The following is a 25,248-nucleotide window of genomic DNA, read 5'->3' as shown; positions in this document are numbered from 1 at the left end:
GACAGTGCATTGTGCATTAATACCCATTTTGCGACAGGTCTATTACAAAAAGTAGTCACTACGACCAATCTTCGATTATTTCAATTAATCGGACCACCACTAGTAAGCAGTAAAATTTGCGTTACTATTAATAGACATGATATGCGAGTCAACGTAAGTTCTATTATATCACTGCGTAGTCTAGATCTGGGCAGGACGTACACAGTTTCACGAACAGACAGTCGCTGGACGTATATAGACTAGGTAATGTATGTTACGCTACATGTCATGGCCGTGTAAGCATTTTATATTATGACAGTTTGTTTTAGTTTAACGTTGACAGACTACGTTTCATGCAAAAGGTTTCAGAAGTGCTGAAACCGTCGCCAGGTTGTATGGGTAGTTGTCATGTAATATGTTTGATACAACTAAGCAAAATATAACCTCTTAAGCTTGTATTATCGATAAAAATGATACTTTAAACCTCTAGAAATAATGAGAAAAACATCTTGGTCTGTCAACTCAAGGACGTATATACACTGTGTATATATAATATACGTCTTTGGTCAACTGAACACCCGAATGGAATCGACGACATGACACATCAGGCCAGATCACGTAAAAGTAACTCTATTTTTAGATGGGGTTTTCCCAATAACACTTCTGCCCAGTTATTTCGGACTCCACAGTTAACTACCGTACCGAAACTAGTGAGCTGTACGAAGACTGGTTTTAGAGGTATACAAAAGTACGTCGAGTTTCATGTTGTATTCGGGTTTGTACACCTAATGTCCTAGATATAACGCCTTTCGTTTTACCTTCAGATGAATCGCTGTTTATGGCTTTGTTTGCTCCCAAACATGATGGCTGCCTTCGTTTCGGCCATTTTCTTTCCTTGGTCGTGAATCACGAGTGCATATCCGGTTGTATGTGCCAAGTTATTTCAAAATAACTAAATAATCTGATTCCATGTGTTCATAAGTCACAACTGGACTAAATTAGTCACCTAAACACATTAGAGCAGATGCTTTACTTGATGACATTTCACAATAACATGATTAGCATAACGAATTTGCAAATGAACTAGATATTTCACTATCTGAATGTGAAACTCTTGGTCACACTACTCACATAGTCTTTGTATTGATGCCAGTCCATATATGTCATCGTATTCATGTTATAATACCACCTGTATATATATATATATATATGGCCATAATCTAATATTTGTATAATTAAGTATAGGCCTAATAGCCAGGAAACAATTGGGGGGAAAACTACACAGTTCACCTTGTCCAATCAGTCTCAGACAGACAGGTCTTGATTTCCTGCCAATCTTACAAACATTTGTAAACACTTCTGAATTTGCTACAGTTAATTATGTTTCTTTCAGCCATGTCATTATTATTATACCATAATCTCACACATCCCAGACCCATGCTAAAAGAAAATATACTTTTTGTCCACCAATCCTTTTTAGACCGATTTCCACTGTATTTGAAATTTCATAATCTTTAATGTCAGTACGTCATGCAACACATACCAAGTCAGGGTTAACCTCTTTGGTTACATTCAAATACCATCACAAGAATCAGAAATTATACCGGCAGTTACGTTGGTTACACAATTTGGGGCTGAGTATGTTCAAGTGAAATTTGATTACTTCTACTACTGTAACAAGTTTCAGTACACAGCTTGGGACATGGCTTTTGCGTAATTATCAGAGCATGGCCGCATCCAACCGGTTTCATTCAGGGTTTTACACAAAGTCCAGTGCGTCCTGAACGCATACATGTAGAGAATTGACTGAAAAAAAAATTAGATGTGTCCAGAGGGACCCACAACACATCTATGACTTTGCTAAGTGTTTTGTTGTTTCTTTCAGAGCAGTTACATGCATCATTTCATCCATCAGTCCACATGATCAATGATTCATTCCAGGCTCTACAGAAATTATCGAAACATACAGTTCTCTACACAGTTACTTCACAGGACTCTCATATTATCTGTCAGGACCCTTCAAACTAATAACTGGGACCTCCATGTTTGTGAGTCGAGGTAAATGCTTGTGTCATCCTAACTTCTTCAGCACTTCCTGGATCTTGTCACAATGCGGGCTGTAGACTGTCGTATGCGGGCTTCTACATTCTGGACTCTTTGTAGCTTTCGTATCTGAGACTTGGTTGCACCGGCCAACAGACAGTTGCAATAGTCAAATCTGCTCATGACAAGGAATAGAACAAGAGTTGTTGCTGTTCAAAATGCCAGAGATGATGATACAAACAATAGGGAAGTTGTTATCGATACAGGTTCATGTTGACAATAATTAACTTTTGTCGGTAAGGTTTCACAGAAGTGAATTTGCAATATCCCTTACTGATATGCCTGCATGTTCTCTGAACTGAAACCAAGGTGCATTGAGACTGTAGAAACTTGAAGCTCTCTTTACAATCTTAGGGAGCATTCTTTGTGAAACAGGTTGTGTAAGGTGCAGTCTGGGTTGAACAGTGATGTGAAGTGGCTTGTAAACATTTTCCTTTTGGTTGGCTATGACAGGCTAGACAGAATTGCTTCCTGTTTAAGTTTAAATTTTTAAAAATAACTACAAATAGCTTGCTTTAGGGTGAAAAGAACATGACAGGGTAATTCATATGGCTCATTTAGTCCAAGGATGCAGGTAAAATATTACTGATATTATCTGTGATGATAAATAAAATAATTTAGTGTGTCTAATAGTCTATGTTCAGTTTTGAACACTCCACCTCTAAGTTTACATTTAAATGTGGGAATTTCCAAATGCAGAGGTTAAATCATGTTCAATGCTTTGAATTCACAGTTATCTTTGAGTGAGTGAGGTTTTATGCTGTTTTTAGCAATATTCCAGTAATATCACAGCTGACTAAAGGAAACGTGGCTGCAGTGCACGAACAACAGAACTTTAGAATAATGTAGGCTTATGTTTTAAAGATATTTCAGGACATTTATTAACCAAGGTGAATCAATCCTTAAGGCTGAGATATAAACATCTCAGTGTACAAGCTAAATCTATACATATCTCAATATATCAAAATAACAGCACAAATGCTGTGGATTGAAATGAGTGAAATGGAAAAGACTGTTTCTTGCTTGATAAATATGACTCCATCACGATAAAGTACAGCAAAGTGAAAATGATACAAAACAACTGTTTTCAAGCTCACATTATCCTAATTCAGACTCATATTCTTCTGTTCAAATGTACTTTGCATCGTCATGTTTGTTTATTGTAGATGGTATCAAAGGCCACTTCTGATATAGTTTCACCGTTGTCAATGGTTACAGATCTTCTTGTCAGTGTTAACCCAAACAATCACATATTGTTACCATTTATCCCAAAGGTTTCAGTTAAGTTGACATTGGCTATATTTGTTATCATGTCACCTTAAATTGATAATAACATCTTTCTTTATAGGGGCTGTGGGGTAGCCCAGTGGTTAAAGCGTTCGCTCGGAACGCAGAAGACCCAGGTTCGATTCGCCACATGGGTACATTGTCTAAAAGCAGCGTAAAACTAAAAACTCATTCGATCTTTCTTCAAAACTGAACCCATGAAAAAATCACAATAAACCAAACTAGCAAAATGCAGTAATATCGTCAGTTGTTAATCTTTTCCATTTTTAGAAGTTATATACAGTATTTTCCTCTTGCCGTCAGATATGACTCGATAAATATCAATTTTACAAATATGGGCAGATACTATTGTCCTCACCATGTATGTCAGTCTAACACCCTGGCTAGGACTTGAAACAGTTTTTTCTTCTCAAAATATACAATGACTCATGCATACATTTATACTGAATTTCATCATTCCCCAGAATTTTTTTAATATTATCAGAAAATCCCTGACATATTTCATGTTCCGATATATAATAGATAATATTATGTTCGCAACTGGAAGCTGAAACTCTCCAGTCAACAATACATGGAAATATTAATCAGTACTTGGCCTGAAACTTGAGGTCTATCTCCCAGAACCGATGGATTAAAAATTAAAAATTAAATCAAGATTGTCTAGTTCTCGAATGATTTAGCCAGTCTAGATGGCCTCAAGTCAGAGCATTCTATGGGGCCCTACTTTCGTTTTCATAATTTGCGTGCCATTGCACAGTAAATATTGAAATTTCACAGGTGAAATATTTTGGGTTTGGCCATTTTGAATTCCTGTGCACATAACAGGAAATCAGATTTTTGATGATAACATAGTTTGTGGGTGAGTTTATGGGTCAGGAGAAATGAAGGTGAACTATTCTTACTGTCTCAGGGTTTTACCTCGACTCACAAACAAGGGGGTCCCAGGGACCCTCAGTTATTAGTTTTAATGTCCTTGCAGGCAATACAAGGGTCAAGTGAAGTAACTGTGTAGAGAACTGTATGTTTTGATAATATCTGTAGAGCCTGGAATGAATCATTGATCATGTGGACTGATGGATGAAATGATGCACGTAACTGCTCTGAAAGAAACAACCAAACACTTAGCAAAGTCATAGATGTGTTGTGGGTAGAATGAATAATATTGTGCATCCATTCTCTACATTTGTGCGTACATAAAACTCTGCATTCATGAGAGATATCGATCTGTCAGATTTACAGGTTTACTGATTATTAAACAATAAATTGAAATGACGTAATTGTTGTGATCATCAAAAGGTATGGTCACACATATTTTCACAAAGGCTCATCTGTCTGGTGCCCAGTTTCACCCTTGCATTTCTATCCCTTTTTTCTGATTTATATTATTGATAGATTCATGTATTTCTCAGAGGTACAGATGAGCTGCGTATCTGCGTAAATTTTGCAAATATTTTTGTGAAAACTCAATTTCTATTAAGTCTTCAAGCGTACAGGTACGCTTGAATTTTTGTAATTACTCAATAATTTTGATCCTACATGCGTACACACAAAAATAGATAAAATAACTGAGGTATATTGAGAGGTTCTATATCGGCACATGAACTTGGCAACTTGCTGTCTTTCTTGTTGTTTCTTATATTACAGATCAAATATAAATAACACGTAAACCAACATTTAAACATTATTATTTTTTACAATTAATGGAAAATGGCAAAATACCCAATTGAGTTTGAGTGACGTGAGTACAATTTATTTGATTACTCAAAGGAAAATTAGGATACGCAATTGAGATTAACGCAAACGAGTGCATAACTCAATGACCCCAAAAAGTTATCTGTAGCTCTGATTTCTGGGAATAATTGTTAATGGAGTGAACTTGCTCTGACTGCATGTTCATTTGTTACCCTGCTGCTCAGAATAAGAACGTTACATACATAAGGTTAGAGCTGTGTCATTTATCATTTAGTCGTTCAGATGTCATACAAATTAAGGACAACATGAATGCTACTTTCTCATTCTCTGCTGACATCATCACTGACATATCAGTATTTTCAAGTAAATGTTTTAATTCCGTCTAAATGTTGGTCAAATCTGTGTCATATTTTAATGTTACTTACTTGATGTAAGTACACATGAATAATAGGTTGTACTTTTATGTGTCAGGTTTTTCACAAAATTTTGTACTGATTATCATTATGAACATATCAACAAAAAGATTCTAAGGTTACTAGGGGCAGTGAGATAGCCTTGTGGCTAAAGTGTTCTCCCGTCATGCTGAAGACCTGGGTTCGATTCCCTCCATGAGTAGAATGTATGAAGCCCATTTCTGGTGTTCCCTGCCATGATGTTGCTAAAAGTGGCATAAAACCATATTCACTCATTCACCCATTCACTCAACGTTAATCCCCTTCACGTTCCTGTTTTTCAGATACAACAGTATTCAAATACGATCATCATCAGATAAATCATTGAATCCAAGATGGCCGCAGCGTCTGCAACAGCAACATCTGTACTGGGAGGATACCCTGTGGATACCAAGATGGCCGCAGCGTCTGCAACAGCAACATCTCTAATGGGAGGATACCCTGTGGATATCTTTCCTTCAGGATTTGATCAAAAGTTTCTTTGTGGGATGTGCAAAAATATTTTGCGAGACCCACGACAAAATTTTTGTGGACACAGATTCTGTATGGGATGTGCACAGAATACTTTCAGGTTTGTATAAAGTTTCCCTTTTTCAGAGAACTTTCATGACGTTTTACTTTGTAGGGTTCCTGAGGGGCTTGAATAGTTTGAATATATTTGTGTTTTCCTTAACTCACAAGCTTTGTTAGATTTTAGACAACATAACGATATAACTCGAATAATCAAGATAGTTCAAGTAACTATTAACTTTCGTCGAATATACATTATTAGTAATTGAGCTAATGCCATCGGTTCCAAATGAATTCCCGTGCTTCAAATACTCGATAACGACCAGAAATTGGCCAACACTTGATGTTTATCTCCTAAGTAGCTTACTTTGGTACATTTATGTCCAGACACATTGAACTAAAGTACTGTCGGAAATAGAAAAAAACTGTATTTTCTCATGTATCTCTACAATTTATGTAGTTGATATGTGCAAGTGTGAAATATCTGTTAAACTAAGTTCGGCCTGACTACAGTCTCAGTCGTAGGGACATAGGAAACGTAGAAAAAGGACTTTACTGAGGAGAGGTTAGTGCAGAAATGAGCAATGCGGTTTATTTTTAAGTCCAAAACCATTTAATTGGAACAGACCCTGGCTGTATGCAAATTAGTGTTCGACGATATTGTATTACAAAGGACACTTTTTAAATGCCCAATTTGAAATTAGACCTAGCTTCATTATAAACAATAGCTGGCGTAAAAAATAATAACTTTCATACTGAAACTATTAAGGATGTAGCTACCATGCAGTCTCACTGTCACTATAAAAAGAAACAGATAGGAGGGTTCGTCTCAAAAGCAAAACCTGGAGGGGTGTCGCAGGAGATCGTTGGGGTTGGGCTGGGGTATAGAGATATCAGCTAAGATAAGATAATCCTTTAGGGCAATTATACTGGGGAAGTACACGGCATGTCATAACAATTTACAAATAATTTTCAGTCCTGTCGATCTTCGCGATTGGGTGGTCATGCCACCTATATATTTTGAGACATTTAATACGATGCGTTTCTATGGTTATCAAGTATCATACACTTTTGCATATCTCAACATAAACTTTATGAAAGAAAGACACGTAAGATGTTAATCAATAGATGAGACATAGTCAGCACACATGAAAAAGCACAAAATTTCTTTGAGATGACCCCTTGTGCCTGCAGGCAGCACATGCATTTCATGCCAGGTGAGTCGATGGTCCATCATCATAGCTGGCTGAGCAACCTAATTGCCATCTATAGTCTGATCTATTGTTTTTAGCAGCTATTCATATTTTCTCTAAGTTTTGCCTGATTTTACGAGTAAACATGCTTTTCTGGATATCCTATTATGCATCCAACTGAATACCAAGTTAGGCCGCAGTGGGTTATTTCGACATATGCTATTTGCTGTTGTGTAAATTTTAGGGATACAGAGTAACAGCCTAAAAACAGTTTTTTTCTATTTCCGACAGTACTTTTGTCTATGTATCAAACATTGACTTACGTCACAAAGCAAAATAATCAATACAAACTCATTAGCTATTACGTTCATAATACACCATGTGGCACGAAAGCTGTTGGCAGTCCAGAGTGTTATTCCATGTCCGTCCCAAGGGGCGGTGGGGTAGCCTTGTGGTTAAAACGTTCGCTCATCACACTGAAGACCTGGGTTTGATTCTCCAACATGGGTACAATGTGTAAAGCCTATTTCTGGTGTCCCCTGCCATGATATTGCTGGAATATTGCTAAAAGCGGCTTAAAACTAGACTCACCATGTCCATCCCACAGTGCTGAACCCACTCTGAGGCGATTATGATAATTATCACGCTAATTTAGTAACAAATACAAATATTGGGTAACAAGTCAGCAGTTGATGTATTATTCCAAATATTTAGTGAACAATGACAAAATAATGTTTTGACATGTTTAGACCATGTTAGCAGTGACCAGTGATGACATCACTGTCAAATAAAGTATATATGACTGTTGGCTATTATCTGGCTTAGATAGTTTCTATTTTGCATATCTAGTTTTGATGAATAACACACAAATTCAAGTACAAATGCTCCTTCTAAACAAATTCATAAATATTCAATGCTAGAGATCGCGAATAACAAATTGTATTCATGAAGGGATACATTTCTGTTCACTGAATCGTAGCAGCCCTAGAACGTATCATATGCTACCACAAGTATGTCACATCATCTGGTAACAGTGATGTGTTGAAGCTGAAATAGGACAAATGTTGCATATTTGTGCATTATTCATTGCAGTAGAGATCATGACTGTACTATGTACTTCCTGAATTTGGTTGGTAACAAAAGATCTGAAAAGCCAAGGTCTCTGCATCTCAAATGCGTAACACTGGGCAAATTACACATAGTAATTGGGGCGATGGGGTAGCCTTGTGGTTTAAGTGTTCGCTTATCACACTGAAGGCCCAGGTTCGATTCCCCATATTGGTACAATGTGTGAAGCCCATTTCTGGTGTCCCCCTTCGAGATATTGCAGGAATATTGCTAAAAGTGGCGTAAAACCCAACTCACTTACTACACAGTGTTGTGTTACTATTTCATTACCAACGTTCATTATGTGTATTTATACTCAAACTTCTCAAAATGTATTGACATCTGGTGATTTAGTTAGTATAGTTTTTTCAAATACACTTTTTATATGAATCACTTTATCTGTTTCATAGTCATAAGTTCTGCATACCTATGACTACTAATGAGTGGGATACAGGGGTGGAAATAACTTTCAAATTGCTAGTGTACTCCAGTACAGTGGCACATGTAAAATCACTTGTCCTGATAATTTTTCCACTATACCGGACGTTTTCTTGTTGATTTTTTAAATAAACAACATAATTAACACTGGAAAGTCAACTGGACTCCGGTACAGTGTGATATACAAATTTGCTTGCCCAACAGAAAAAAACACTGGACTCGGGCATCGGGCAATGGGTTATTTCCACCCCTGGGATATATCTTTTAATTTACATTGTGGTGTCACCCGCCATGATATTGCTGGAATATTGCTAAAAGCAGCTTAAAACTAACCTCAGTCAGTTTGATTTACACTTAAATAAGAACTGACTAATATTGTAAAGTAAAATGCTCCAGGAGAAGAAGATATGAGGGGTAAAATATTCTGTTGGACAAATTTTAAAATTCTGTTGTGATGCAATGCATCTTAAAAGAATTCAGAAGTTGTCATCCATAACAGTACCTTGCCTTTATTGTCACTTATGAGTTGAACATTTGTTTGGTCTACTTTTGAATAAAATGACATAATTTCCCAATGGAAATAATATTTAAGAACATGTTTAAGTTACCATGATTATTAATGCACAATAATGCACAAATTTACATTCTTATCGATTTATAATCATGACGCACGGTTTTGGGAAAGCAAACATTCAGTGTTCACGAATAGCGTCTGACCCTCTGACAAATCTGGCAGATTCGTAAAAGGTCTGATAGAAGTCGACAACCCGCCGACCCCAGTGTCTGACTGTATACTAGTATTTCACAACGACTTTGACTGAAGTTGTTATATGTGACATGTGACACTTGTTTGCTGTTTGTAAATCTTATACTTGTTAATAATTTAATGCCAATTATAAGAAATGTCAAACCTGAAATGTGTGTTTAATTTTATTCTTTGGATCCTGTGAATTTTCAATGGGTCAGACAGACATCTGAAACTTACAGGACCCACTGTCCTGGTACTTTGAAACACCATTCGTGAACACTGAACATTTGTTTCCAGTTACAAAATGGAATTTTTGTGTGGCATTTATACTGTTTATCAAGATAGCAGAAAATGTTTCTTGAACATGTCTACGACATCTAAAGCAGTGCTTATGTAATTAACAAATATAAGTTCATCATCATGAATATTTTTGGGGATATTTTTCTGGAACTTTGTGATCAGCCTTTGCTACAAAAATATATTCTCACATTTATTAATGATCCCTAACTTTCCTCTTTCAGTATATATGTGACATCAATGTGAAGCTAAAATATTGATCATTTAGCAGAAAACTGTGTATAAATGGATAAACTGTGTGTTTAGTGGAAACTTTTCTTCTGTGAAATGCAAATCAGTGCCTTGGAATTGGGGGTAACATTTTACATGCTCTGTTGAGGTCTCTGAGACTGGTAAGACAGAGAGAGAGGAATATTCATTAATGTTGCAGCAACTTTTAATTAATCTGGACCACAAGACACAACAGACTGGACCTGGAAAAGGTCTGGGTTAGAACTGGTCTTCATCAACATGATCAACTCATGTCTGAGGGAAGTGGCAGCTATCAGCAGGGATTGGGATAGAGAACTTTGACAATGGGCCATTTTCAGGATTATTACCTATTTTCTGAATTTAGAATGGGCCACTGCCCTTGCATCAATAGTAAACTTCAAAATTTTAATGGGCCATTTTTTATTCTAATGTGCAAACTGGCCCATGGCCCCTGCCTTTCCCAATCCCTGGATCAGGATCAGGGGAGTCAGACTTGCTAACTGACTTGATGCTCGTTCATCCCAATTACCTAGATCAATCTTCAGAAATATCAATCATTGGATTGTCTGGTCCAGATTCAGTTTCTACTGACCACCATTTGTTGTTTAACACCACAGTCAGCAGTGGCAGTCTGTAGATAATCGAGTCTTGACCAGACAATCCATTGATCAACAGTATGAGCATCATTCTACGCAGTTGGGATATGATGACATGTGTCAATCAAGTCAGCGAGCCTGACCACCCAATCCTGTTAGTCGCCCCTCACGACAAGCATGGGTTGCTGAAGACCGATTCTGACCCAGATATTGATAGGGGAGAAAAGCATGGGTTGCTGAAGACCGATTCTGACCCAGATATTGATAGGGGAGAAAAGCATGGGTTGCTGAAGACCGATTCTGACCCAGATCCTCACAAGTGTCATTCTGTATTGAATCACACTGCTTACATGTGAGTAAATTCTCACTGGTTCAAAGAATTATCAGGACAACTCGTCTCTCTGTGTTGCAGCATGGAGGAAGTTGCTAAGAGACAGGGGAAGCCAAAGATTTGTCCATGCTGCATAGAAGAGGGAATGGGAGATGACTCCGAGGAACTGAAGTTGGATCATGTGAGTGTAAAATCAGATGTCTGTCCACAAGCAGATTAAAGGAAGACAACATATGTTATTTGTTTCCCAATGAGTTGTTGTCAATGTGTGTATGTTAACAGTGTTGATATACAGTGATGTGAGGGGAGCTTTTGATTCATCTTCTTTTGCAATAACAATGATGAGGACACCCGGAACTGAACAGGGAGATTGTGTTTGGGCTGGCACAGTGATTTTTGAAAGGAAGTGATTTTCTTTGTTCAGGTTAGAGATTATGAATTTGTTTGTGGGGTAATAATTCTGACGGAGCGTTGTTAAGGATGAAGAGATGATGACAGCTTGTTCAGATGAAGATCTGGTGGAGAGCTGTCACAGATGAAGATCTGGTGAAGGGCCGTCACAGATGAAGATCTGGTGAAGGGCCATCACAGATGAAGATCTGGTGAAGGGCTAATGGAAGACTGTCTCAGGTGAAGGGCTGGTGGAGAGCTGATTTAAGTGAAGAACTTGTGATTGAGAGCTTGTTAAGAGCTGGTTCAGATGTTAATGATTGTTGAGAGATTCTTCATCTGAAGAGAAGTTGAAGATGAAGCAGTGGTTTAAATGAAGAGCTCATTGGGTGGAATTCTGGTTCAGATGGAAAGCATATCCAGATAAAGAAGCGGTATAGATGCAGAGCTTGTTCAAATGAAGAAGTTTGGATTTGTAGCTGTTGAAAGCTGGTGGTGATGTTCTGGTGGTTGAGATGGAGAAGTGTATGGATGAGATCTTGTTCAGTTTAAGAGGTGGTTCAGATATATAATTGGTTCAGATGGAAAGTTTAGGTAGAGATCTATCATATCAGTTGAAGAGATATGGTTCAGATGTAAAGAAGTTCTGATGAAAGGTATTTTGAGAGCATGTTCAGATGAAGAGGTTGTTGAGAGCATGTTCAGATGAAGAGGTTGTTGAGAGCATGTTCAGATGAAGAGGTTATTGAGAGAGGGATCAGATGAAATGGTTTCTCAGACAGAAAGATGCTCAGATAAGCTTGTTGAGAGGAGGTTTAGATTAACAGCTTGTTGAGAGGAGGTTCAGATTAACAGCTTGTTGAGAGAAGGTTCAGATTAAGAGCTGGTTGAAAGCTTGATTAGATGAAGAGCTGGTTGAAAGCTGGATCAGATTTAGAGCTGGTTGAAAGCTGGATCAGATGAAGAGCTGGTTAAAAGCAGGATCAGATGGAGAGCTGGTTGAAAGCTGGATCAGATGAAGAGCTAGTTGAGAGGAGGTTCAGATGAAGAGCTGGTTGAAAGCTGGATCAGATGAAGTGCTGGATCAGATGAAGAGCTAGTTGAAAGCTGGATCAGATGAAGAGCTAGTTGAAAGCTGGATCAGATGAAAAGCTGGTTGAAAGCTGGATCAGATGAAGTGCTGGTTGAAAGCTGGATCAGATGAAGTGCTGGTTGAAAGCTGGATCAGATGAAGAGCTAGTTGAAAGCTGGATCAGATGAAGTGCTGGTTGAAAGCTGGATCAGATGGAGAGCTGGTTGAAAGCTGGATCAGATGAAATGCTGGTTGAAAGCTGGATCAGATGGAGAGCTGGTTGAAAGCTTGATCAGATGGAGAGCTGGTTGAAAGCTGGATCAGATGAAGTGCTGGTTGAAAGCAGGATTAGATGAAGAACTGGTTGAGAGGAGGTTCAGATTAAAAGCTGGTTGAGAGGAGGTTCAGATTAAGAGCTGACCCATTTGATGCAATTATGCTATTACAGTGTAACCTGTCATTGAACATGTGATGCAAATACATTATCATTGTTATCATGATGTAAAAATGCAAATATGCAGAGCTACAGATAACTTTTTGGGTCATTGAGTTATGTACTTGCTTGTGTTCATCTCACTTGGGTATCCTAAGTTTCATTTGAGTAAACAAATAAATTATACCCAACTCACTGCAAACTCAATTGGGTATTTTGCCATTTTTTTATTTGTGAAAATAGAATTATTTATATTTGATCTGTAATATGAGAAAAGATAAGAAAAACTGCAAGTTGTAAAGTTCATGTGCTGAAATAGAACCCCTCAATATACCTCAGTTATTCTATCTATCCTCAGTAACCTCCATCTGTAGCTCACGGGTCTGCTTACTTCAAACTCTAGTAGGTTTGCTGAATGTTACAGTACACAAGCTCAGGTTTGACATCTTTGTGTGTAAACATGTTAGAACAAATTTAATGAGTATTTACAAAAATTCAAGTGTACTTGTATGCAACAGACTTGAAAGGAATTGAGTTTTCACATAAATGTTTGCGTAATTTACGCAGATACTCAGCTTATCTGTACCCCTGAATATGTTTTCACAATGTAACATGTCATTGAAAAGCTTTGCACATAAGTGAAATACAGGGTTTACCTTGACCTACAAATATTGGGGTCAAGGTGACCCCAAGTGATTTAGAGTCAGTATGATGCTAGGCAGTGTTATGATGCACTGAGGCAGTGTTATGATTCACTGGGGCAGTGTACCATGCATTTCAAAAATTACTTCAGATCCTGGAATGAATGATCATGTCTTAATTGATGGGAGTAATGAAAGTATACTTTTACTGGTTTGTAGGTGCAATAAATATTTTTGTGAGTCTCTCTTGTATTTTTCTCTTCATTTGTACGTACTGTAGACACATTTGTGCATTGTTTGATACCTGGACATGTGCTTTTGTTGTAGATGTTCCCTGACAACGCTGTGAAGAGGGAGATGATTAAGATGGAAGCGAAATGCTGCAACCCTGGATGCAAATGGAAGGGGAAGTTCAAGGATTATGTTGTAAGTTGTCTGTCTCACATGAGCTTGAGTAACCTGATATACACGATAGGATAAGTAGAACTGCCACAATGTACTTGTGGTAGAACATGTTACCTGCACTTCACTGGTGCAGGCTGGATGTTCCTGTGTCGTTGGTGCTGGCTCAGTATGGTATGCAGAGTTATCTCCCTTGTAATGTGAAGATTTACTGATTGCATGGTTGAATCCAAGATTTGACTTGATGATCAGTTCTTGAATGATCTGCCAGCCACATAACCTTGGTGGTATTGGTGAGATTGCCTCAGCTCAGGGCATTGTTCTGGGCTCCAGTTGGAGTTGAATTAATATTGAGATATAGGATATCTACATTTTTGGGACACCCATGAAGATCTGTTTGAATTGGTCTTCAGCAACCCATGCTCTTTGCAAGAGGTGACTAACAGATCAGGTGGTCAGGCTTGCTGACCTGGTTGACACATGTCATCATATCCCGATTGCGTAGATCGATGCTCATGCAGTTGATCACTGGATTGTCTGGTCCAGACTGGATTATAGCTGGAATATTGCTGACTGCAACAAACAAACAATCCAAAACAATTCTGGGACTCAATATTACACTACATTTCTCCCACAGAACCATGAGTCTCAGTGTGAGCATCGGCCAATTCCTTGCTCCATGTGTGGAGACATGGTTCCCAACAGTAGGAGGGTGGAGCATGAGCAGAAGGAATGCTCCAAGCGCAAGATGAGCTGCAAGTTCTGTGGGACAGAGATCAGCCATGCCAATGCAGAGGTAATTCAATAATTTGTCACTCACTTTTAACATGTTTAAATTGATGTTAACTATTGAACATGTTCTCCTTACATGGGTCTATTTAAGGAAATGAAACCTACTTGCACCCAGAGCAACCAAAGGCAATCAGCTTGTTGCACCAAACAAAAACAGGTTGCACCTGCTGCTTAGTATAAAATCTTATATAATGCTTGAGTTTTGGTAAAGACGGTTTAGAACAGTATTATAACAAAAGAAATCTGTAGTTATCTTACTTCTTAAACTTTCATGAACAATAAGTCCTTCAGTCACTGTTCGTACAATAATCAGAATCACTGTTCCAAGTGAATTCCTCATCATTCTGTTTTCCAGCTGAAGTCTGTGTTCTTTGAACACAAAATATTAACATGCTCTGGGTGCAAGTTGATATATATAAGAGCAGAGGTACAGATAAGCTGCGTATCTGCGTAAATTACGCAAATTATGTGAAAACTCAATTCATATTAAGTCTGTTGCGTACAAGTAGACTTGAATTTTTGTAAATACCCAATCAATTTATCTTACACGCGTACACACAAAACTGTCAAATCTTAACTTGGAGGTTACTGATGATAGATAAAGTAACTGAGGTATATTGAGAGGCTCTATTTCAGCACATGATCCAATATAAATAACAAACACGTAAACCAACTTTTAAACTTTATTATATTTTTACAATTAATGGAAAAGTGCAAAATACCCAATTGAAGGTGAGTGAGGTGGGTACAATTTATTTGGTTACTCAAAGGAAAACTTGGATACCCAGTTGAGATGAACACCAAAGAGTACATAACTCAATTACATAAAAAGTTATCTGTAGCTCTGTAAGAGGTTGCATTTAGCAGTTTTAGGTTGCACCAGTGCAAGTTCTAATCACTTACATTGAGCCCTGCCTTATGTCTCATCGATGTTGTTGAGGTATCGTTATTCAATGGCCATTTATTATTCAGTCATCCCTCACCATAATGCTGCTCTTACCATCCATGGATGACACACACACACACACACACACAGTTTGAGACAATCCCCTTATACATAACACAGAATAGATAACACATATTTTCCATGTATAACTGCTATTTTGTGTATTGTGCCTAGTCAAAACTATGTCGCATCGTCAGAGGTGAACACAAACAATTTATAAATGAAAATAGTAAACATACAATCAAACATGACTAGATATGATAATTCAATTGTCGCTCCTGTTATGTTTTCTGTTATTCAATCAGGCTGGATGTAACAATCAGCTGTGTACACATGTTTTACTCCAATCAACTGGTGATTCAGTTTAAAAACGGTCGGAAAATATAACTTCATACCGCACTGAATATCGCTAGCTTACAACATGATTAACCTGAGCACAACTGCAGATTTGTTGATAGGCTATTTCCGATGACATGAAGGTATGTGATCGCTGGGGAACTTTTGAATTTTTATGGGAGCCACAGATGACCCCACGGTTTAACCGAAACCACAGTATGACAAAGGGCGTTATTGCGATGGATGACTGTAGGTGAGGGCTCTTACATTGGTCGAGAGACTATCCTGTTTTGCTGACATGGCAGAACGTTTCCTTATTCCCCTCCCTCATGTGTTTTCACACACACATACATCCTTAGTATATTATCGGTCTCTTAGTAATGTTCAGATTTTTAAAGAAAACAAATTTGACAAAATAGAACTATCATTTATTCATATCATAAGCTCCCCTGTAATTAAACTGACACTGTTGTAAGACTGGACCGTAATAAGCTGACACTGCCTCCAACACTGTTCCAGGTTCACAACCAGGAGTGTCTGAAATACCCAACCAAGTGTGATGCTTGTGGAAAGAAGAAAATACCAAGGGAGCAGGTGATTACATATATTTTGCTCATGTCTCCGTCAGTAATACCTAAAATATTTCCTATATCTTTCTATGTTTTGGTGACAGATTTGACTTGGAGTAGAACTCCAAAAACACTAAATATCTTCAGTGTTTTTCTTCACTTGAACTGTAGGTATCTAATTGCAATGATCCAAATGTGGTGTATTGGTAGCCCAAAACCACCATTTCAGAATTGCACAAGGTCGAACTGTGCTTGTGGTTCATTAAATCAGTCAACATGCGAGACCTGCATTGTAACCTGTAACGATCAGGGTTAGAATTGGTCTTCAGTAACCCATGCTTGTCATAAGAGGCGACTAACGGGATCGGGTGGTCAGGCTCGCTGATTTGGTTGACACATGTCATCGTCTCCCAATTGCGCAAATCGATGCTCATGGTGGTGATCACTGGATTATTTAGTCCAGACTTGCTTATTTACAGAACGTCACGATATAGCTGGAATACTTGGTTGACACGGGTATTTGTGTCCCAATTGCGTAGATTGATGCTCATGGTGTTCATCACTGGATTGTCTGGTCCAGACTCGATGATTTCCAGACCGCCTCATTATAGCTGGAATATTGCTGAGTGCGACAACAAACAAACCAAACCTGCATCGTATTGGGCGCTACTCCCAAACCGGGATATTACTAAATCTAAACCCAAATCATTCACTCTGTCTATCCCTGTGTCTCTCTATCTATTCCAAAGGGGCTGTCAGGTAGCCTAGTGATTAAAGCGTTGGCTCATCATGCCGAAGACCCGGTTTCTATTCCCCACATGGGTACAGTGTGTGGAGCCCATTTCCGGTTTCCCCTGCCATGATATTGCAGAAATATTGCTAAAAGCTGCGTAAAACCATACTCACTCACTCACTCACTCACTCACTATCTATTCCAGCTGCAAGACCATCTGGACAGAGAGTGCAGCAAGAGAGTGCTGACTTGTCCTGTTGGATGTCCAGAACAGGCAAGTACAAACTTGATACACTCATAGTATTCAAGTTATGCAAAGAGGAACAAGTTTTATGTACAGACAACTTCATTATTGTAATAGTTGCGACAGTTTTGGTGGGGATGCTAACATCACTGAAGCACTCATAAGATGACTTTACATATCTTACATTGTGAGTGATATATATATGTTGATTTGAACACTTGAGAAATTTATAGTCTGTTTGCAGTGAAAATGTACCAATGAATTTCACTTTAAGCAAAAAAGTAAATCAAAGTGAAATTAAGATTGCGAATCCTCATAATTTTACCTTGCCAACTGAACATTTAAATCTCAGAATTTTATTCAACTTAGGATAAAAGTTGTTTAACAAATGATCATAGATTCAAATCGATATTACTGGTTTGTATTACGAGGGGGTAAGCTCAGTAGTTGGAACAGTGAAACAAATGCATGTGCGGTAGGTGAAGAGCGTTAACTTAGAACAACCCTTGTCGTTCTTGGTGTTTCATTTGATATGCATACCCCCTTGTATTACAAACCAATAATAGCGATGTGAAACGATTGTTTGTTAAACAACTTTTTTTCCAAGAGGAATAAAATTCTGAGATTTAAATGTTCAATTGGCAAGTTAAAATCATGAGGATTCGCAGTCTTAATTTCACTTTTTTTTGTTTTACTTTTTGGTTTAAAGTGAAATTCATCGGTACGTTATCTCTGCAAACAGACTATAGTCCCTGCCAATTTGTTTATTTAAGTAGTGCAGAGAGGAACAAGTTTTATGTATAGACAACTTCTTTATTGTAATAGTTGCGACAGTTTTGGTGGGGATGCTAACATCACTGAAGCACTCATAAAATGACTTTACATATCTTACATTGCGAGTGATATATATGTTGATGTGAACGCTTGAGAAATTTAGTCCCTGCCAATTTGTTTATTTATTCTTCAGTAAGTAAGTCTATCATTAGTTTTTGTCAGGTCTTAAACTGACATTTTGTTTTTGCTTCCAGATGAACCTTGACAAGTTTGTCCAACATCTGACCAATGGGAAGACTCAAGGGAATCATCTGTTCTGGATCATGGACAAGCTCCTAATTCTGGAGAGAATGGTGACTGGCAACATTACAGCCGTGACTCCTCAAGGTGACCTAGCACAGATGATGACAAGCATCAATGAACTCGACCGAAAAATACAGGAGCTTCAGAATCACAGACAACCCAATGATGACTCCCAGAACGTCAATGGAAGACTTCAGGCTACCGAGGCAAAAGTGTCTTCATTTGAACCTATCATGGGTGTCCTTCACAAGGAGATTGAGAGATGCCTACAGGTCATTGAATCTTTGGAACGCCAACAGATTGCTGAACGCCAGAGAACAGACCAGTTGAACACATTGGTGGAACAGATGGATCAGAAGATCAAGACTGTGGAAAGGAACACTGCCCTGAAGGACATCCAGCTTGCAGAACACGACCTTCGTATGCAGTGCATGGAGCTTGCTAGTTACGATGGCAGCTTGCTCTGGAGGATCACTGATGTGGCAAAGAAGAGAAACGAGGCTGTGACAGGGAAAGTGACAAGTCTGTACTCCCCAGCTTTCTTTACGGGGAAAGTCGGATACAAAATGTGCGCAAGAATATACCTAAATGGTGATGGGATGGGCAAAGGAAGCCATATCTCACTGTTCTTTGTGGTGATGAGGGGACATTATGATGCGTTGATGCCATGGCCGTTCCAGCAGAAGGTGACACTGATGATGATTGACCAGAACTTCCGAGAACACATGGTGGACACGTTCCGACCCGACCCAACAAGTTCATCCTTCAGGAGGCCTGTTTCTGAGATGAACATCGCAAGTGGATGCCCTCTTTTTCTCCCCCTTCCCCGACTTATGGACACCAACTCTGGCTACATCAAAGATGATGTTATCTTTGTGAAGATCATTGTAGAAAGTGAGGGTTTGGACAGGTACACAGAACTGAATCCACTCAAAGGAGCGTTACCGACGCAACCGCCTCCTCAGAAGAAGTAGCGAAAGAGAATTCAGAGGAAGCGTGTGTTATTCTCAGTGTATTGAAGACTGTAAATATCAGCTTATGCTTCTTCTGAGATAAGCATGTTGTAATGTCTTGTATATCATTATTAGAATGAGTACCGGGTGTTGATAATCAACCTAACAACAGTGATAGAAATTAACCTTATCTTCAGACGGGGCCAGTAAAAAAAACAAACGATGCAGTAATAAACTCAGCTTTATATTAACCAACTGTATTACTAGTAATACAAATGCCTATGGTGAAGCAAAAACATTTAAATGCACAGCATGTATCATAAATGACTGGTGAGGCATTTTATTTTAGAAGCTGTAGGCTTGTAACTTGGCAGTGATCATTTTGTGACCCATGAATTTCTCATAGATTTTCAGCGATTTGACTTTGAAAGTAGAATAACAAGTTACCATTGTCCCCTTTCCTTCACAATCATGCAAGTGGAGCAATACATTTTGACATGGTGGCTACACGCTTTCAGTAAACTGACACACGCAATAACACACGCACGCACACACACACACACACATTTTGGCAGGTGGCTGTACATTTTCTGTCATGTGCAGTCGCTTACATCCTAAAGTATGAACTCTGGATTACAAACAAAACGAAAGTAGGTAAAAAAACACTTGTGTGGCAGGCCATGTTGAATGAGAAAATTATCAATGACAAAGACGTATCTTTATTATCAGTGATGATAATGACACATACCATTGTCTCACACCGGAGGACCACTGGCATAGTTTTAATTTGCCTAGACAAAATTCTACTCGCCTCGAGCCTCAGGGTGAGCATTAATTTCTAACAATGCAAGCAACCTTCTCGTAAGAACATTACACATTGTTACTGTAATTATTTTGTAAATAGACTTTTGATTATGACAAGCAAACAGCCTTCTTGTTTGCAGTCTAATGTTTGTGAGTGAGTGAGTTAAGTTTCACGCCACTTTCACCAATATTCCAGCAATATCATGGCGGGGACACCAGAAATTTGCTTTACACATTGTATCCATGTGGGGATGAACACAGATACTTTATACAGTATCTAAATACAGTGTCAACACTGACCTAGGGCTTACTGAAGGTCATATTGTGCCACCTGCAGTTGTGAATATTATTGCTTGTTTTAAAAACAATTTCTCATATAGTACTGGTGAATTGTTTGATGAAGGTGAAGGTCATTCATACATAAATTATACCTTGAGACTGTGTTTTTCAAGTTTAAAGGGAATTTGGGGATTACTTCTATTTCTTCATTTTGGTGTATGCTAAGTCATAGTTTTTAAACTCATAACATCATCCTAGTTGCTAGGATACAAAAGATTTGATGTGAAGTGTAAATAACAATAGTTTCAAAGCGTAGAATGTGACAGGGATTTAATGTGTTAGGCCAAGTTTTTGAAGTGATGGTTTGTGAGATAATTTCATCATAATTGACATCTACTGCAACTTCTGTCCCTTAGGATCATCAGCATCTGCTGATAAAGGGCTTCTGATTGCTCCAAATTAGGAAGCATTGTTTGTCAACACCATGTCCATTTTCAAAAGTGTTACATAATCTACAGCCAACATCACCCTCAGATGCTCATATGCAGGGCTTGATTTAAGTACATTTGTACACACCCCAGCCATAAATTATTAATGGTCCCTTAGACCTTGCATTGGTGCAACCTTAAACTACAGTTGCTTATGATAAACAGGCTAGTAACCATGGTAACAGCAACTGAGATTGAATGACTGCTGCTGTTCATGTCGTGACATTTTAGGAAGGAAGGAGGGTAAACTGATTCTATTCGTCCCAGAATAATTTTGTTATACAGATGTAATCAATAGCCAAACTCAAGCATTATATATATGTATATAATTTTTCAGTATTGTACAACAGGTGCAACCAGATGTCTGGTGCACCGAAATTTATTACCTAAGCTTGCTTATGCTGGCTATTGACAAAGAACATAGAAATTGATAATTGTTAACAAAATATCGATACAATTTTAATATATTTCACATAATTGGTGATGCGGTTATGTGTGGATTACTAACAAACCAGCATCCTGCACATAATTTAGAAGCTGACCATCATTAAAAACCTACATTTGTGTACTGTGTTAGAACTTTATTTTATCACAAAGGTTTACTTTTCAAAATAATTGATGACACAATATTCATAGTGATAATCATTAATAAATTTTCCAATCGATGACATTTCTGATTAACTATCTAAACGTTGCACTGTTTGCAAGTAGATAAAGTTCTTAAATCTAGCCCTGCTATGTCCTATTGCACAAGCTGTTTTAGACCCAGCATTATTCTATCTTCCATACTTTGTCAGAGGATTATGGCTGTCATAGTGCTGAGATCACTTAGTGAAACAGGGACCAGATGCAAAAATTGACAATGAAAATGTTTTGAACACAGAAGTAAATTTGTTTGTAATGTGGTAAAGATGGAATGATTACGTCATTTGGAAGACATCTTGTGAAGGGCGGAGGCTGTGTTGTGTTACACGCAACTGTGAACTGGTCTCCAAGCTGACAGATATTCAGGGATGAGAATTTTCTGAGGATTTGATCGATTTGGGATCATTCTTGGATCTGCAGCTCCATGATCCCGGGCTCTTTTTTAACAACTACCCATTCACATCACATTTTACAGGAATAATCTGTATCATTTCAATCAAAACTGGTCTATTTGTCCTTTATGTAGATAAGGATAACCCTTTCAACATTTTACACACTGGTCTTTGCAGTGACATCCCTTTCATCACAGAATATCCAGGTTAGAATTGGTCTTCAGCAACCCATGCTTGTTGTGAGAGGCGACTAACGCGATCGCGTAGTCAATGCTCATGCTGTTGATCACTGGATTGTCTGGTCCAGACTTGATTTCTGACAGACTGCCACCATATAGCTGGAATATTGCTGAGTGCGGTGTTAACCACAAAACAAAGAAAGAAAGAAATTTTCATCATAACTAGAAGAGCATCATTTGGACATTTCAATGTCATAAATTTGTTCCCCTTAGTTTTAAGTCAAATCACGTTCCTTTTAAACTCATGTTTTGGGGGTAGTTTTGTATGAATGTGTTTGACCTTCATGATGTTGGTTCGAGTCATCATCAAAGACACAATGTGTGATGTCTATTTCAATAGCTTCATCTGCTTCTTGTAAGAGCGAGGTGACTTGCTGACTTGATTGGCAAATCCAATTGCGTAGATTGATGCTCATGACTGGATTGTTTGTTCCAGAATACTGTCATGCAGCTTTTCCTATTTAGAACTATATATTGATATAGGATTATATGTATTTATATATGGTTACGGTCTTGTTTGAATACTTTTTCTTCATATTAATCGGTATTATTTGGTCAGAAATATTCAGTTTGATGATGTGCCACTGGTTTTATGGTGGTGATGATGATGATGATGTTAAATGGATATATTTATTGTGTCCCATTATAACCTATTATAATCAGGCTCAGGACCATCAGACATACTACCCTTAGTCTATCAGTTGGTGTTCCCTCAGCTTCCTGGGGAATATACAATAAATTTTGTTTGGCACAAATTTCATCTAATAGATCAAATTTCAGCCTAATTTCATACTTTCCCACATACAAATTTATTGTATTCAGTGTCCACTTGAATTATTTATATTTGTAAACAGCATTTATTTCACATTAAATTCCTGGTTGCATTATACACATCTAATTATATTATTCACAGTATTTTACAGGCTTAGCCAAACAGATTGAAATTGTCCTTGAAATTGTGATACAAACACCATCTGCTGCCTTTTGGACTGCACTTTTAAAAAGATATGTAACCCATCTGTTTGAGCATTTAAAACTACGCCTGTTGGAGGCTTTAAATCTTCTAGTCTCCAAAGTTAAAAATGTTTATAAACACAAAATAGAAATGCTCTTTTTTTTCTTTTCTTTTTTATTATATTGTTCCCAATATGTTGAATACAAGCATACAGAGGATTATGTTACATAACAGCTTGTGGGCTCAATAAAGATATAACACATTAAATATCAATACCAACAGCAATATGTTTTGGTTAATAGTTATTCAGAATTAAATACTGGGACGAGAGGAAACCATTTGGCTAAAAAGCTTTCAAATTTATTATTTCTTCTTGAAATGGAGTTTTCAGTGGTGAATACGTCTTTCAATATCCTTAAGTAATTATCAACTTTTGGAATTGTTTTTTTTCAAAGAGCAAGTGTAAATATCAAATATAAGATTATGCGATTCAGTAATGGGTTCTTACCTAAAATGCCAAACCAGATCAAAGTTTTTGTCAAATTGAGAGCATGGATACGTTTCGTAATCCACTGTTCAAGTTTCTTCCTGAAAGTTTTGGTTTCATCACACTCCCAATATACATGGCATAAGGTTTCACCAGAAACATTACAATCAGACTCTCCGGTTAAATGTAATTAACAGCATTTCTATTTCATATGTTATTTTTGTGAATAGAAATGCTCTTAATTTTATTTAACTGGAGAGTCTGATTAGAATAGTCTTGGTTTCTGTCAATATTTATACTCTAAAGAAAGGGACTAATTTTAACAGTGAAACTTTCTGGTAATATGGAAACATCAGTGCTGCTACACTGAGCATGGGGGTCAATGCCAGATAAATAATCACTATTGACTAATAATGTGGAGGATGATTTGTGCAAATGCTGTTTAGCTAGCCCAAAATTCATTAACTGATGTAGTACCTGTGAAATAGAGAGTAGTTGTACCTAAATCGACAGATTGTGCCAGGTGTGGAAATCGAGTAAGGCTGGAGTTTCCTGAATGGCGTTGAGATTACAGGGACTTAACTGACCTTGGATGAATGATCTTGACCTAAAGCAATTATTTTATGCCCGAACCTAGTGGTAACCAGTGTGCGAAATAGTTTCCAAATTTTGCTAGTCAGTGCGGGCTAGCTATGCCTGAAAGTTACTAGCCAGAACATTATTCACAAGCCCGAAATCTGAATGTAGCAACTAAGCAAAAGATTACAAAAATACATGAGAATAGGATATTGTCGGCATGACACAGGTTTCATCATTAAGCTGCTAATATGATGAACATTTTGTTATCAGACCATAATATTGCATATATTTAAAAGTGTATTATGATGTAACAAAGTCACAGAGAGAGTGATATATTTACAAAATGAACCCATGAAAATTCACTAGCCAGTCGGGCCAGTGACTGGGGAGATTATTAGCCCGACTGGATTTTTACTAGCCACGGACTAGCGGGCCAGTGGCTATTTCGAACACTGGTGGTATACCATACTGGAATTTGTTAACTAATTTATTTTACAGTATAATGTGAATGATTTCTCAGCTATCTGATGGGCTACTTGAGGCCAGCGTCACTCATTCTGACTAAGAAACCCATACTATCTGTTGGTGATTATTTCTTGATTTGTTGGAAATGCTTCTCTGATGTATTTTGGCAAAGACGTTTTTTTATCTGGAGGTCAGAAAAAACCCTCTGCAAATGTCCCTCAAATTTTTAAATCACAAAATATTTAATTGCAAACACCAAACAGTTCAATCAGCTTGGAAGGAAAACTTGATAAATGTAAGCTGTCGATGCATATAAGGTATTGGCTTTACCAGTCAAAATGA

General features: G+C 37.8%; 1 protein-coding gene and 1 long non-coding RNA gene across 8 annotated transcripts in view; both read left to right on the top strand.

The window, feature by feature from the left end:
* LOC124270272 (TNF receptor-associated factor 2-like) overlaps positions 1-21,708 on the top strand; it is a 29,865-nt gene extending 8,157 nt beyond the window's left edge. For 2 of the 6 annotated variants that reach the window (XM_046705308.1, XM_046705312.1), the window contains 7 exons: positions 5,798-6,084; positions 11,067-11,166; positions 13,849-13,947; positions 14,561-14,719; positions 16,517-16,591; positions 17,505-17,573; positions 18,572-21,708. In XM_046705308.1, the coding sequence (XP_046561264.1) occupies positions 5,849-6,084; positions 11,067-11,166; positions 13,849-13,947; positions 14,561-14,719; positions 16,517-16,591; positions 17,505-17,573; positions 18,572-19,594 (1,761 nt within the window). In that variant the 5' untranslated portion in view covers positions 5,798-5,848 and the 3' untranslated portion in view covers positions 19,595-21,708. Of the gene's footprint in view, positions 1-167; positions 244-639; positions 728-2,632; positions 2,657-5,797; positions 6,085-11,066; positions 11,167-13,848; positions 13,948-14,560; positions 14,720-16,516; positions 16,592-17,504; positions 17,574-18,571 lie in introns of those variants that run through there. The other 4 variants (XM_046705311.1, XM_046705309.1, XM_046705314.1 and 1 more) reach the window with 4 other exon arrangements.
* LOC124270273 lies at positions 11,917-13,052 on the top strand. Of its 2 annotated transcripts, none has more exons than XR_006896713.1 (2): positions 11,917-11,930; positions 12,175-13,052. It is a non-coding gene; the product is annotated as an uncharacterized LOC124270273 (long non-coding RNA). The 2 variants fall into 2 exon arrangements; XR_006896712.1 differs by lacking the exon at positions 11,917-11,930 and adding an exon at positions 11,960-12,088.
* Positions 21,709-25,248: the final 3,540 nt, after the last annotated feature.

Source organism: Haliotis rubra, unplaced genomic scaffold (genome assembly GCF_003918875.1).
Source record: "Haliotis rubra isolate DU_JTF1 unplaced genomic scaffold, ASM391887v1 Scf150, whole genome shotgun sequence".
Classification (NCBI taxonomy): domain Eukaryota; kingdom Metazoa; phylum Mollusca; class Gastropoda; order Lepetellida; family Haliotidae; genus Haliotis; species Haliotis rubra.
The sequence above is the reverse complement of the archived record's forward strand: the minus strand, read 5'-3'. Positions and strand labels throughout refer to the sequence as shown.